Below are 15385 nucleotides of genomic sequence, written 5' to 3'. Positions count from 1 at the left end.
GTTTAGACCTGTTGGGTTGACTATGAACATTGTGGGCGTGGCTTGTCTCCGTTGTGGGCGGGACTTGACGTAGCTTGAGGCAGGCTGTAGTCGGGGGCGTGGCTTCCCTCTCGTCTCCGCCCAAAGCAGCCGAGGATCAGATCGACCGCCGCCGACACCGTCGACTTGACTCCGCCCTCAGAGTCCGACATGTACGGGTTCAACTCCACCAGGTCCACGGCCGAGAGAAGACCTACAGGAGACGAGAGGGTGAGAAGACCTACAGGAGACGAGAGGGTGAGAAGACCTACAGGAGACGAGAGGGTGAGAAGACCTACAGGAGACGAGAAGACCTACAGGAGACGAGAGGGTGAGAAGACCTACAGGAGACGAGAAGACCTACAGGAGACGAGAAGACCTACAGGAGACGAGAGGGTGAGAAGACCTACAGGAGACGAGAGGGTGAGAAGACCTACAGGAGACGAGAGGGTGAGAAGACCTACAGGAGACGAGAGGGTGAGAAGACCTACAGGAGACGAGAAGACCTACAGGAGACGAGAGGGTGAGAAGACCTACAGGAGACGAGAAGACCTACAGGAGACGAGAGGGTGAGAAGACCTACAGGAGACGAGAGGGTGAGAAGACCTACAGGAGACGAGAAGACCTACAGGAGACGAGAGGGTGAGAAGACCTACAGGAGACGAGAAGACCTACAGGAGACGAGAGGGTGAGAAGACCTACAGGAGACGAGAAGACCTACAGGAGACGAGAGGGTGAGAAGACCTACAGGAGACGAGAAGACCTACAGGAGACGAGAGGGTGAGAAGACCTACAGGAGACGAGAGGGTGAGAAGAGCTACAGGAGACGAGAAGACCTACAGGAGACGAGAAGACCTACAGGAGACGAGAGGGTGAGAAGAGCTACAGGAGACGAGAAGACCTACAGGAGACGAGAGGGTGAGAAGACCTACAGGAGACGAGAAGACCTACAGGAGACGAGAAGACCTACAGGAGACGAGAGGGTGAGAAGAGCTACAGGAGACGAGAAGACCTACAGGAGACGAGAGGGTGAGAAGACCTACAGGAGACGAGAGGGTGAGAAGACCTACAGGAGACGAGAGGGTGAGAAGACCTACAGGAGACGAGAGGGTGAGAAGACCTACAGGAGACGAGAAGACCTACAGGAGACGAGAGGGTGAGAAGACCTACAGGAGACGAGAAGACCTACAGGAGACGAGAGGGTGAGAAGACCTACAGGAGACGTGAAGACCTACAGGAGACGAGAGGGTGAGAAGACCTACAGGAGACGAGAGGGTGAGAAGACCTACAGGAGACGAGAAGACCTACAGGAGACGAGAGGGTGAGAAGACCTACAGGAGACGAGAAGACCTACAGGAGACGAGAGGGTGAGAAGACCTACAGGAGACGAGAAGACCTACAGGAGACGAGAGGGTGAGAAGACCTACAGGAGACGAGAAGACCTACAGGAGACGAGAGGGTGAGAAGACCTACAGGAGACGAGAGGGTGAGAAGAGCTACAGGAGACGAGAAGACCTACAGGAGACGAGAGGGTGAGAAGACCTACAGGAGACGAGAAGACCTACAGGAGACGAGAAGACCTACAGGAGACGAGAGGGTGAGAAGAGCTACAGGAGACGAGAAGACCTACAGGAGACGAGAGGGTGAGAAGACCTACAGGAGACGAGAGGGTGAGAAGACCTACAGGAGACGAGAGGGTGAGAAGACCTACAGGAGACGAGAAGACCTACAGGAGACGAGAGGGTGAGAAGACCTACAGGAGACGAGAAGACCTACAGGAGACGAGAGGGTGAGAAGACCTACAGGAGACGAGAGGGTGAGAAGACCTACAGGAGACGAGAAGACCTACAGGAGACGAGAGGGTGAGAAGACCTACAGGAGACGAGAAGACCTACAGGAGACGAGAGGGTGAGAAGACCTACAGGAGACGAGAGGGTGAGAAGACCTACAGGAGACGAGAGGGTGAGAAGACCTACAGGAGACGAGAAGACCTACAGGAGACGAGAGGGTGAGAAGAGCTACAGGAGACGAGAAGACCTACAGGAGACGAGAGGGTGAGAAGACCTACAGGAGACGAGAAGACCTACAGGAGACGAGAAGACCTACAGGAGACGAGAGGGTGAGAAGAGCTACAGGAGACGAGAAGACCTACAGGAGACGAGAGGGTGAGAAGACCTACAGGAGACGAGAGGGTGAGAAGACCTACAGGAGACGAGAGGGTGAGAAGACCTACAGGAGACGAGAGGGTGAGAAGACCTACAGGAGACGAGAAGACCTACAGGAGACGAGAGGGTGAGAAGACCTACAGGAGACGAGAAGACCTACAGGAGACGAGAGGGTGAGAAGACCTACAGGAGACGAGAGGGTGAGAAGACCTACAGGAGACGAGAAGACCTACAGGAGACGAGAGGGTGAGAAGACCTACAGGAGACGAGAAGACCTACAGGAGACGAGAGGGTGAGAAGACCTACAGGAGACGAGAAGACCTACAGGAGACGAGAGGGTGAGAAGACCTACAGGAGACGAGAGGGTGAGAAGACCTACAGGAGACGAGAGGGTGAGAAGACCTACAGGAGACGAGAGGGTGAGAAGACCTACAGGAGACGAGAAGACCTACAGGAGACGAGAAGACCTACAGGAGACGAGAGGGTGAGAAGACCTACAGGAGACGAGAGGGTGAGAAGACCTACAGGAGACGAGAGGGTGAGAAGACCTACAGGAGACGAGAAGACCTACAGGAGACGAGAGGGTGAGAAGACCTACAGGAGACGAGAAGACCTACAGGAGACGAGAGGGTGAGAAGACCTACAGGAGACGAGAGGGTGAGAAGACCTACAGGAGACGAGAGGGTGAGAAGACCTACAGGAGACGAGAAGACCTACAGGAGACGAGAGGGTGAGAAGACCTACAGGAGACGAGAAGACCTACAGGAGACGAGAGGGTGAGAAGACCTACAGGAGACGAGAGGGTGAGAAGACCTACAGGAGACGAGAAGACCTACAGGAGACGAGAGGGTGAGAAGACCTACAGGAGACGAGAAGACCTACAGGAGACGAGAGGGTGAGAAGACCTACAGGAGACGAGAGGGTGAGAAGACCTACAGGAGACGAGAGGGTGAGAAGACCTACAGGAGACGAGAAGACCTACAGGAGACGAGAGGGTGAGAAGAGCTACAGGAGACGAGAAGACCTACAGGAGACGAGAGGGTGAGAAGACCTACAGGAGACGAGAAGACCTACAGGAGACGAGAAGACCTACAGGAGACGAGAGGGTGAGAAGAGCTACAGGAGACGAGAAGACCTACAGGAGACGAGAGGGTGAGAAGACCTACAGGAGACGAGAGGGTGAGAAGACCTACAGGAGACGAGAGGGTGAGAAGACCTACAGGAGACGAGAGGGTGAGAAGACCTACAGGAGACGAGAGGGTGAGAAGACCTACAGGAGACGAGAGGGTGAGAAGACCTACAGGAGACGAGAGGGTGAGAAGACCTACAGGAGACGAGAGGGTGAGAAGACCTACAGGAGACGAGAAGACCTACAGGAGACGAGAAGACCTACAGGAGACGAGAGGGTGAGAAGACCTACAGGAGACGAGAGGGTGAGAAGACCTACAGGAGACGAGAAGACCTACAGGAGACGAGAGGGTGAGAAGACCTACAGGAGACGAGAGGGTGAGAAGACCTACAGGAGACGAGAGGGTGAGAAGACCTACAGGAGACGAGAAGACCTACAGGAGACGAGAGGGTGAGAAGACCTACAGGAGACGAGAAGACCTACAGGAGACGAGAGGGTGAGAAGACCTACAGGAGACGAGAGGGTGAGAAGACCTACAGGAGACGAGAGGGTGAGAAGACCTACAGGAGACGAGAAGACCTACAGGAGACGAGAGGGTGAGAAGACCTACAGGAGACGAGAAGACCTACAGGAGACGAGAGGGTGAGAAGACCTACAGGAGACGAGAGGGTGAGAAGACCTACAGGAGACGAGAAGACCTACAGGAGACGAGAGGGTGAGAAGACCTACAGGAGACGAGAAGACCTACAGGAGACGAGAGGGTGAGAAGACCTACAGGAGACGAGAGGGTGAGAAGACCTACAGGAGACGAGAGGGTGAGAAGACCTACAGGAGACGAGAAGACCTACAGGAGACGAGAGGGTGAGAAGAGCTACAGGAGACGAGAAGACCTACAGGAGACGAGAGGGTGAGAAGACCTACAGGAGACGAGAAGACCTACAGGAGACGAGAAGACCTACAGGAGACGAGAGGGTGAGAAGAGCTACAGGAGACGAGAGGGTGAGAAGACCTACAGGAGACGAGAGGGTGAGAAGACCTACAGGAGACGAGAGGGTGAGAAGACCTACAGGAGACGAGAAGACCTACAGGAGACGAGAGGGTGAGAAGACCTACAGGAGACGAGAGGGTGAGAAGACCTACAGGAGACGAGAAGACCTACAGGAGACGAGAGGGTGAGAAGACCTACAGGAGACGAGAAGACCTACAGGAGACGAGAGGGTGAGAAGACCTACAGGAGACGAGAGGGTGAGAAGACCTACAGGAGACGAGAGGGTGAGAAGACCTACAGGAGACGAGAAGACCTACAGGAGACGAGAGGGTGAGAAGAGCTACAGGAGACGAGAAGACCTACAGGAGACGAGAGGGTGAGAAGACCTACAGGAGACGAGAGGGTGAGAAGACCTACAGGAGACGAGAGGGTGAGAAGACCTACAGGAGACGAGAGGGTGAGAAGACCTACAGGAGACGAGAAGACCTACAGGAGACGAGAGGGTGAGAAGACCTACAGGAGACGAGAGGGTGAGAAGACCTACAGGAGACGAGAAGACCTACAGGAGACGAGAGGGTGAGAAGACCTACAGGAGACGAGAGGGTGAGAAGACCTACAGGAGACGAGAGGGTGAGAAGACCTACAGGAGACGAGAAGACCTACAGGAGACGAGAGGGTGAGAAGAGCTACAGGAGACGAGAAGACCTACAGGAGACGAGAGGGTGAGAAGACCTACAGGAGACGAGAGGGTGAGAAGACCTACAGGAGACGAGAGGGTGAGAAGACCTACAGGAGACGAGAGGGTGAGAAGACCTACAGGAGACGAGAGGGTGAGAAGACCTACAGGAGACGAGAAGACCTACAGGAGACGAGAGGGTGAGAAGACCTACAGGAGACGAGAAGACCTACAGGAGACGAGAGGGTGAGAAGACCTACAGGAGACGAGAGGGTGAGAAGACCTACAGGAGACGAGAAGACCTACAGGAGACGAGAGGGTGAGAAGACCTACAGGAGACGAGAAGACCTACAGGAGACGAGAGGGTGAGAAGACCTACAGGAGACGAGAAGACCTACAGGAGACGAGAGGGTGAGAAGACCTACAGGAGACGAGAGGGTGAGAAGACCTACAGGAGACGAGAGGGTGAGAAGACCTACAGGAGACGAGAAGACCTACAGGAGACGAGAAGACCTACAGGAGACGAGAGGGTGAGAAGACCTACAGGAGACGAGAGGGTGAGAAGACCTACAGGAGACGAGGTCTTGGTCTTGGTCTTGGTCTTGGTCTTGGTCTTGGTCCTGGTCCTGGTCCTGGTCTTGGTCTCAGTCCTGGTCCTGGTCTTGGTCTCAGTCCTGGTCCTGGTCTTGGTCTCAGTCCTGGTCCTGGTCTTGGTCTCAGTCCTGGTCCTGGTCCTGGTCCTGGTCCTGGTCCTGGTCCTGGTCTTGGTCTCAGTCCTGGTCCTGGTCTTGGTCTCAGTCCTGGTCCTGGTCTTGGTCTCAGTCCTGGTCCTGGTCCAGTACCAGTCTGGTGTAGGCTCTCTGTGATGTAGACTCCTTCTCTGTAGGTCAGTCCTCCTCTCACAGGCGTCCCAGTGGCCGGGGTCACGGAGGGGTCAAGAGCGTCCACATCAAAGCTCAGGTGAATCGGCCTCTGACCCCTGTAAGACCCAAAACAAGACTGAAACAGGGTCTGAAACAGGGTCTGAAACAGTCTGAAACAGGGTCTGAAACAGGGTCTGAAACAGGGTCTGAAACAGTCTGAAACAGGGTCTGAAACAGGGTCTGAAACAGTCTGAAACAGGGTCTGAAACAGGGTCTGAAACAGTCTGAAACAGGGTCTGAAACAGGGTCTGAAACAGGGTCTGAAACAGGATCTGAAACAGGGTCTGAAACAGGGTCTGAAACAGTCTGAAACAGGGTCTGAAACAGGGTCTGAAACAGTCTGAAACAGGGTCTGAAACAGGGTCTGAAACAGTCTGAAACAGGGTCTGAAACAGGGTCTGAAACAGTCTGAAACAGTCTGAAACAGGGTCTGAAACAGTCTGAAACAGTCTGAAACAGGGTCTGAAACAGGGTCTGAAACAGGGTCTGAAACAGGGTCTGAAACAGTCTGAAACAGTCTGAAACAGGGTCTGAAACAGGGTCTGAAACAGGGTCTGAAACAGGGTCTGAAACAGGGTCTGAAACAGTCTGAAACAGGGTCTGAAACAGGGTCTGAAACAGGGTCTGAAACAGGGTCTGAAACAGGGTCTGAAACAGGGTCTGAAACAGGGTCTGAAACAGTCTGAAACAGGGTCTGAAACAGGGTCTGAAACAGTCTGAAACAGTCTGAAACAGGGTCTGAAACAGGGTCTGAAACAGGGTCTGAAACAGGGTCTGAAACAGGGTCTGAAACAGGGTCTGAAACAGGGTCTGAAACAGGGTCTGAAACAGTCTGAAACAGGGTCTGAAACAGGGTCTGAAACAGGGTCTGAAACAGTCTGAAACAGGGTCTGAAACAGGGTCTGAAACAGGGTCTGAAACAGGGTCTGAAACAGTCTGAAACAGGGTCTGAAACAGGGTCTGAAACAGGGTCTGAAACAGGCTGAAACAGTCTGAAACAGGGTCTGAAACAGGGTCTGAAACAGGGTCTGAAACAGGCTGAAACAGTCTGAAACAGGGTCTGAAACAGGGTCTGAAACAGGATCTGAAACAGGGTCTGAAACAGGGTCTGAAACAGTCTGAAACAGGGTCTGAAACAGGGTCTGAAACAGTCTGAAACAGGGTCTGAAACAGGGTCTGAAACAGTCTGAAACAGGGTCTGAAACAGGGTCTGAAACAGTCTGAAACAGGGTCTGAAACAGGGTCTGAAACAGTCTGAAACAGTCTGAAACAGGGTCTGAAACAGGGTCTGAAACAGGGTCTGAAACAGTCTGAAACAGGGTCTGAAACAGGGTCTGAAACAGGGTCTGAAACAGTCTGAAACAGGGTCTGAAACAGGGTCTGAAACAGGGTCTGAAACAGGGTCTGAAACAGGGTCTGAAACAGTCCGAAACAGGGTCTGAAACAGGGTCTGAAACAGGGTCTGAAACAGGGTCTGAAACAGTCCGAAACAGGGTCCGAAACAGGGTCTGAAACAGGGTCTGAAACAGGGTCTGAAACAGTCCGAAACAGGGTCTGAAACAGGGTCTGAAACAGGGTCTGAAACAGGGTCTGAAACAGGGTCTGAAACAGGGTCTGAAACAGGCTGAAACAGGGTCTGAAACAGTCTGAAACAGGGTCTGAAACAGGCTGAAACAGGGTCTGAAACAGGCTGAAACAGGGTCTGAAACAGGCTGAAACAGGCTGAAACAGGGTCTGAAACAGGGTCTGAAACAGTCTGAAACAGGGTCTGAAACAGGGTCTGAAACAGTCTGAAACAGGGTCTGAAACAGGGTCTGAAACAGTCTGAAACAGGGTCTGAAACAGGGTCTGAAACAGTCTGAAACAGGGTCTGAAACAGGGTCTGAAACAGTCTGAAACAGGGTCTGAAACAGGGTCTGAAACAGTCTGAAACAGTCTGAAACAGGGTCTGAAACAGGGTCTGAAACAGTCTGAAACAGTCTGAAACAGGGTCTGAAACAGGGTCTGAAACAGGGTCTGAAACAGGGTCTGAAACAGTCTGAAACAGGGTCTGAAACAGGGTCTGAAACAGGGTCTGAAACAGTCTGAAACAGGGTCTGAAACAGGGTCTGAAACAGGGTCTGAAACAGTCTGAAACAGGGTCTGAAACAGGGTCTGAAACAGTCTGAAACAGTCTGAAACAGGGTATGAAACAGGGTCTGAAACAGGGTCTGAAACAGGGTCTGAAACAGGGTCTGAAACAGTCTGAAACAGGGTCTGAAACAGGGTCTGAAACAGGGTCTGAAACAGTCTGAAACAGGGTCTGAAACAGGGTCTGAAACAGGGTCTGAAACAGTCTGAAACAGGGTCTGAAACAGGGTCTGAAACAGGGTCTGAAACAGGGTCTGAAACAGTCTGAAACAGGGTCTGAAACAGGGTCTGAAACAGGGTCTGAAACAGGCTGAAACAGTCTGAAACAGGGTCTGAAACAGGGTCTGAAACAGGGTCTGAAACAGGCTGAAACAGTCTGAAACAGGGTCTGAAACAGGGTCTGAAACAGGATCTGAAACAGGGTCTGAAACAGGGTCTGAAACAGTCTGAAACAGGGTCTGAAACAGGGTCTGAAACAGTCTGAAACAGGGTCTGAAACAGTCTGAAACAGGGTCTGAAACAGGGTCTGAAACAGTCTGAAACAGGGTCTGAAACAGGGTCTGAAACAGTCTGAAACAGTCTGAAACAGGGTCTGAAACAGGGTCTGAAACAGTCTGAAACAGGGTCTGAAACAGGGTCTGAAACAGTCTGAAACAGGGTCTGAAACAGGGTCTGAAACAGGGTCTGAAACAGGGTCTGAAACAGTCCGAAACAGGGTCTGAAACAGGGTCTGAAACAGGGTCTGAAACAGGGTCTGAAACAGGGTCTGAAACAGTCCGAAACAGGGTCTGAAACAGGGTCTGAAACAGGGTCTGAAACAGTCCGAAACAGGGTCTGAAACAGGGTCTGAAACAGGGTCTGAAACAGGGTCTGAAACAGGGTCTGAAACAGGCTGAAACAGGGTCTGAAACAGTCTGAAACAGGGTCTGAAACAGGCTGAAACAGGGTCTGAAACAGGCTGAAACAGGGTCTGAAACAGGCTGAAACAGGGTCTGAAACAGGGTCTGAAACAGTCTGAAACAGGGTCTGAAACAGGGTCTGAAACAGTCTGAAACAGGGTCTGAAACAGGGTCTGAAACAGTCTGAAACAGTCTGAAACAGGGTCTGAAACAGGGTCTGAAACAGGGTCTGAAACAGTCTGAAACAGGGTCTGAAACAGGGTCTGAAACAGTCTGAAACAGTCTGAAACAGGTCTGAAACAGTCTGAAACAGGGTCTGAAACAGGGTCTGAAACAGTCTGAAACAGGGTCTGAAACAGGGTCTGAAACAGGGTCTGAAACAGTCTGAAACAGGGTCTGAAACAGGGTCTGAAACAGGGTCTGAAACAGTCCGAAACAGGGTCTGAAACAGGGTCTGAAACAGGGTCTGAAACAGTCCGAAACAGGGTCTGAAACAGGGTCTGAAACAGGGTCTGAAACAGGGTCTGAAACAGGGTCTGAAACAGGGTCTGAAACAGTCTGAAACAGTCTGAAACAGGGTCTGAAACAGGGTCTGAAACAGGGTCTGAAACAGTCTGAAACAGGGTCTGAAACAGGGTCTGAAACAGGGTCTGAAACAGTCTGAAACAGGGTCTGAAACAGGGTCTGAAACAGGGTCTGAAACAGGGTCTGAAACAGGCTGAAACAGGGTCTGAAACAGTCTGAAACAGGGTCTGAAACAGGGTCTGAAACAGGGTCTGAAACAGGCTGAAACAGGGTCTGAAACAGGCTGAAACAGGGTCTGAAACAGGGTCTGAAACAGGGTCTGAAACAGTCTGAAACAGTCTGAAACAGGGTCTGAAACAGTCTGAAACAGTCTGAAACAGGGTCTGAAACAGGGTCTGAAACAGGGTCTGAAACAGGGTCTGAAACAGTCTGAAACAGTCTGAAACAGGGTCTGAAACAGGGTCTGAAACAGGGTCTGAAACAGGGTCTGAAACAGTCTGAAACAGGGTCTGAAACAGGGTCTGAAACAGGGTCTGAAACAGGGTCTGAAACAGGGTCTGAAACAGGGTCTGAAACAGTCTGAAACAGGGTCTGAAACAGGGTCTGAAACAGGGTCTGAAACAGTCTGAAACAGGGTCTGAAACAGGGTCTGAAACAGGGTCTGAAACAGGGTCTGAAACAGGGTCTGAAACAGTCTGAAACAGGGTCTGAAACAGGGTCTGAAACAGTCTGAAACAGTCTGAAACAGGGTCTGAAACAGGGTCTGAAACAGGGTCTGAAACAGGGTCTGAAACAGGGTCTGAAACAGTCTGAAACAGGGTCTGAAACAGGGTCTGAAACAGGGTCTGAAACAGTCTGAAACAGGGTCTGAAACAGGGTCTGAAACAGGGTCTGAAACAGTCTGAAACAGGGTCTGAAACAGGGTCTGAAACAGGGTCTGAAACAGTCTGAAACAGGGTCTGAAACAGGGTCTGAAACAGGGTCTGAAACAGGCTGAAACAGTCTGAAACAGGGTCTGAAACAGGGTCTGAAACAGGGTCTGAAACAGGCTGAAACAGTCTGAAACAGGGTCTGAAACAGGGTCTGAAACAGGATCTGAAACAGGGTCTGAAACAGGGTCTGAAACAGTCTGAAACAGGGTCTGAAACAGGGTCTGAAACAGTCTGAAACAGGGTCTGAAACAGGGTCTGAAACAGTCTGAAACAGGGTCTGAAACAGGGTCTGAAACAGTCTGAAACAGGGTCTGAAACAGGGTCTGAAACAGTCTGAAACAGTCTGAAACAGGGTCTGAAACAGGGTCTGAAACAGGGTCTGAAACAGTCTGAAACAGGGTCTGAAACAGGGTCTGAAACAGGGTCTGAAACAGTCTGAAACAGGGTCTGAAACAGGGTCTGAAACAGGGTCTGAAACAGGGTCTGAAACAGTCCGAAACAGGGTCTGAAACAGGGTCTGAAACAGGGTCTGAAACAGGGTCTGAAACAGGGTCTGAAACAGTCCGAAACAGGGTCTGAAACAGGGTCTGAAACAGGGTCTGAAACAGTCCGAAACAGGGTCTGAAACAGGGTCTGAAACAGGGTCTGAAACAGGGTCTGAAACAGGGTCTGAAACAGGCTGAAACAGGGTCTGAAACAGGGTCTGAAACAGGGTCTGAAACAGGGTCTGAAACAGTCTGAAACAGGGTCTGAAACAGGGTCTGAAACAGGGTCTGAAACAGTCTGAAACAGGGTCTGAAACAGGGTCTGAAACAGGGTCTGAAACAGTCCGAAACAGGGTCTGAAACAGGGTCTGAAACAGGGTCTGAAACAGTCCGAAACAGGGTCTGAAACAGGGTCTGAAACAGGGTCTGAAACAGGGTCTGAAACAGGGTCTGAAACAGGCTGAAACAGGGTCTGAAACAGGGTCTGAAACAGGGTCTGAAACAGGGTCTGAAACAGTCTGAAACAGGGTCTGAAACAGGGTCTGAAACAGGGTCTGAAACAGTCTGAAACAGGGTCTGAAACAGGGTCTGAAACAGGGTCTGAAACAGGGTCTGAAACAGTCTGAAACAGGGTCTGAAACAGGGTCTGAAACAGGGTCTGAAACAGGCTGAAACAGTCTGAAACAGGGTCTGAAACAGGGTCTGAAACAGGGTCTGAAACAGGCTGAAACAGTCTGAAACAGGGTCTGAAACAGGGTCTGAAACAGGATCTGAAACAGGGTCTGAAACAGGGTCTGAAACAGTCTGAAACAGGGTCTGAAACAGGGTCTGAAACAGTCTGAAACAGGGTCTGAAACAGGGTCTGAAACAGTCTGAAACAGGGTCTGAAACAGGGTCTGAAACAGTCTGAAACAGGGTCTGAAACAGGGTCTGAAACAGTCTGAAACAGTCTGAAACAGGGTCTGAAACAGGGTCTGAAACAGGGTCTGAAACAGTCTGAAACAGGGTCTGAAACAGGGTCTGAAACAGGGTCTGAAACAGTCTGAAACAGGGTCTGAAACAGGGTCTGAAACAGGGTCTGAAACAGGGTCTGAAACAGTCCGAAACAGGGTCTGAAACAGGGTCTGAAACAGGGTCTGAAACAGGGTCTGAAACAGGGTCTGAAACAGTCCGAAACAGGGTCTGAAACAGGGTCTGAAACAGGGTCTGAAACAGTCCGAAACAGGGTCTGAAACAGGGTCTGAAACAGGGTCTGAAACAGGGTCTGAAACAGGGTCTGAAACAGGCTGAAACAGGGTCTGAAACAGTCTGAAACAGGGTCTGAAACAGGCTGAAACAGGGTCTGAAACAGGCTGAAACAGGGTCTGAAACAGGCTGAAACAGGCTGAAACAGGGTCTGAAACAGGGTCTGAAACAGTCTGAAACAGGGTCTGAAACAGGGTCTGAAACAGTCTGAAACAGGGTCTGAAACAGGGTCTGAAACAGTCTGAAACAGGGTCTGAAACAGGGTCTGAAACAGTCTGAAACAGGGTCTGAAACAGGGTCTGAAACAGTCTGAAACAGGGTCTGAAACAGGGTCTGAAACAGTCTGAAACAGTCTGAAACAGGGTCTGAAACAGGGTCTGAAACAGTCTGAAACAGTCTGAAACAGGGTCTGAAACAGGGTCTGAAACAGGGTCTGAAACAGGGTCTGAAACAGGGTCTGAAACAGTCTGAAACAGGGTCTGAAACAGGGTCTGAAACAGTCTGAAACAGGGTCTGAAACAGGGTCTGAAACAGGGTCTGAAACAGTCTGAAACAGGGTCTGAAACAGGGTCTGAAACAGTCTGAAACAGTCTGAAACAGGGTCTGAAACAGGGTCTGAAACAGGGTCTGAAACAGGGTCTGAAACAGGGTCTGAAACAGTCTGAAACAGGGTCTGAAACAGGGTCTGAAACAGGGTCTGAAACAGTCTGAAACAGGGTCTGAAACAGGGTCTGAAACAGGGTCTGAAACAGTCTGAAACAGGGTCTGAAACAGGGTCTGAAACAGGGTCTGAAACAGGGTCTGAAACAGGGTCTGAAACAGTCTGAAACAGGGTCTGAAACAGGGTCTGAAACAGGGTCTGAAACAGGCTGAAACAGTCTGAAACAGGGTCTGAAACAGGGTCTGAAACAGGGTCTGAAACAGGCTGAAACAGTCTGAAACAGGGTCTGAAACAGGGTCTGAAACAGGATCTGAAACAGGGTCTGAAACAGGGTCTGAAACAGTCTGAAACAGGGTCTGAAACAGGGTCTGAAACAGTCTGAAACAGGGTCTGAAACAGGGTCTGAAACAGTCTGAAACAGGGTCTGAAACAGGGTCTGAAACAGTCTGAAACAGGGTCTGAAACAGGGTCTGAAACAGTCTGAAACAGTCTGAAACAGGGTCTGAAACAGGGTCTGAAACAGTCTGAAACAGGGTCTGAAACAGGGTCTGAAACAGGGTCTGAAACAGTCTGAAACAGGGTCTGAAACAGGGTCTGAAACAGGGTCTGAAACAGGGTCTGAAACAGTCCGAAACAGGGTCTGAAACAGGGTCTGAAACAGGGTCTGAAACAGGGTCTGAAACAGGGTCTGAAACAGTCCGAAACAGGGTCTGAAACAGGGTCTGAAACAGGGTCTGAAACAGTCCGAAACAGGGTCTGAAACAGGGTCTGAAACAGGGTCTGAAACAGGGTCTGAAACAGGGTCTGAAACAGGGTCTGAAACAGGCTGAAACAGGGTCTGAAACAGTCTGAAACAGGGTCTGAAACAGGCTGAAACAGGGTCTGAAACAGGCTGAAACAGGGTCTGAAACAGGCTGAAACAGGCTGAAACAGGGTCTGAAACAGGGTCTGAAACAGTCTGAAACAGGGTCTGAAACAGGGTCTGAAACAGTCTGAAACAGGGTCTGAAACAGGGTCTGAAACAGTCTGAAACAGGGTCTGAAACAGGGTCTGAAACAGTCTGAAACAGTCTGAAACAGGGTCTGAAACAGGGTCTGAAACAGTCTGAAACAGTCTGAAACAGGTCTGAAACAGTCTGAAACAGGGTCTGAAACAGGGTCTGAAACAGTCTGAAACAGGGTCTGAAACAGGGTCTGAAACAGGGTCTGAAACAGTCTGAAACAGGGTCTGAAACAGGGTCTGAAACAGGGTCTGAAACAGTCCGAAACAGGGTCTGAAACAGGGTCTGAAACAGGGTCTGAAACAGTCTGAAACAGGGTCTGAAACAGGGTCTGAAACAGTCTGAAACAGTCTGAAACAGGGTCTGAAACAGGGTCTGAAACAGGGTCTGAAACAGTCTGAAACAGGGTCTGAAACAGGGTCTGAAACAGTCTGAAACAGTCTGAAACAGGTCTGAAACAGTCTGAAACAGGGTCTGAAACAGGGTCTGAAACAGTCTGAAACAGGGTCTGAAACAGGGTCTGAAACAGGGTCTGAAACAGTCTGAAACAGGGTCTGAAACAGGGTCTGAAACAGGGTCTGAAACAGTCCGAAACAGGGTCTGAAACAGGGTCTGAAACAGGGTCTGAAACAGTCCGAAACAGGGTCTGAAACAGGGTCTGAAACAGGGTCTGAAACAGGGTCTGAAACAGGGTCTGAAACAGGGTCTGAAACAGTCTGAAACAGTCTGAAACAGGGTCTGAAACAGGGTCTGAAACAGGGTCTGAAACAGTCTGAAACAGGGTCTGAAACAGGGTCTGAAACAGGGTCTGAAACAGTCTGAAACAGGGTCTGAAACAGGGTCTGAAACAGGGTCTGAAACAGGGTCTGAAACAGGCTGAAACAGGGTCTGAAACAGTCTGAAACAGGGTCTGAAACAGGGTCTGAAACAGGGTCTGAAACAGCAGGCTGAAACAGGGTCTGAAACAGGCTGAAACAGGGTCTGAAACAGGGTCTGAAACAGGGTCTGAAACAGTCTGAAACAGTCTGAAACAGGGTCTGAAACAGTCTGAAACAGTCTGAAACAGGGTCTGAAACAGGGTCTGAAACAGGGTCTGAAACAGGGTCTGAAACAGTCTGAAACAGTCTGAAACAGGGTCTGAAACAGGGTCTGAAACAGGGTCTGAAACAGGGTCTGAAACAGTCTGAAACAGGGTCTGAAACAGGGTCTGAAACAGGGTCTGAAACAGGGTCTGAAACAGGGTCTGAAACAGGGTCTGAAACAGTCTGAAACAGGGTCTGAAACAGGGTCTGAAACAGGGTCTGAAACAGTCTGAAACAGGGTCTGAAACAGGGTCTGAAACAGGGTCTGAAACAGGGTCTGAAACAGTCTGAAACAGGGTCTGAAACAGGGTCTGAAACAGTCTGAAACAGTCTGAAACAGGGTCTGAAACAGGGTCTGAAACAGGGTCTGAAACAGGGTCTGAAACAGGGTCTGAAACAGTCTGAAACAGGGTCTGAAACAGGGTCTGAAACAGGGTCTGAAACAGTCTGAAACAGGGTCTGAAACAGGGTCTGAAACAGGGTCTGAAACAGTCTGAAACAGGGTCTGAAACAGGGTCTGAAACAGG

At 50.8% G+C, this 15385-nt stretch overlaps 1 protein-coding gene across 1 annotated transcript; it reads right to left on the bottom strand.

Moving 5' to 3' along the window:
• LOC140379562 (arginase-2, mitochondrial-like) lies at positions 1–5975 on the bottom strand (the record flags this gene model as incomplete). Its single annotated transcript, XM_072464237.1, has 2 exons — positions 1–232; positions 5819–5975. Coding segments are annotated over 2 exons (369 nt in total), but the record flags the coding sequence as incomplete, so codon positions are not given.
• Positions 5976–15385: the final 9410 nt, after the last annotated feature.

Source organism: Eucyclogobius newberryi, unplaced genomic scaffold (genome assembly GCF_026437365.1).
Source record: "Eucyclogobius newberryi isolate DKJ021-1_F unplaced genomic scaffold, fEucNew1.0.hap1 SCAF_418, whole genome shotgun sequence".
Classification (NCBI taxonomy): Eukaryota; Metazoa; Chordata; class Actinopteri; order Gobiiformes; family Gobiidae; genus Eucyclogobius; species Eucyclogobius newberryi.
The sequence above is the reverse complement of the archived record's forward strand: the minus strand, read 5'-3'. Positions and strand labels throughout refer to the sequence as shown.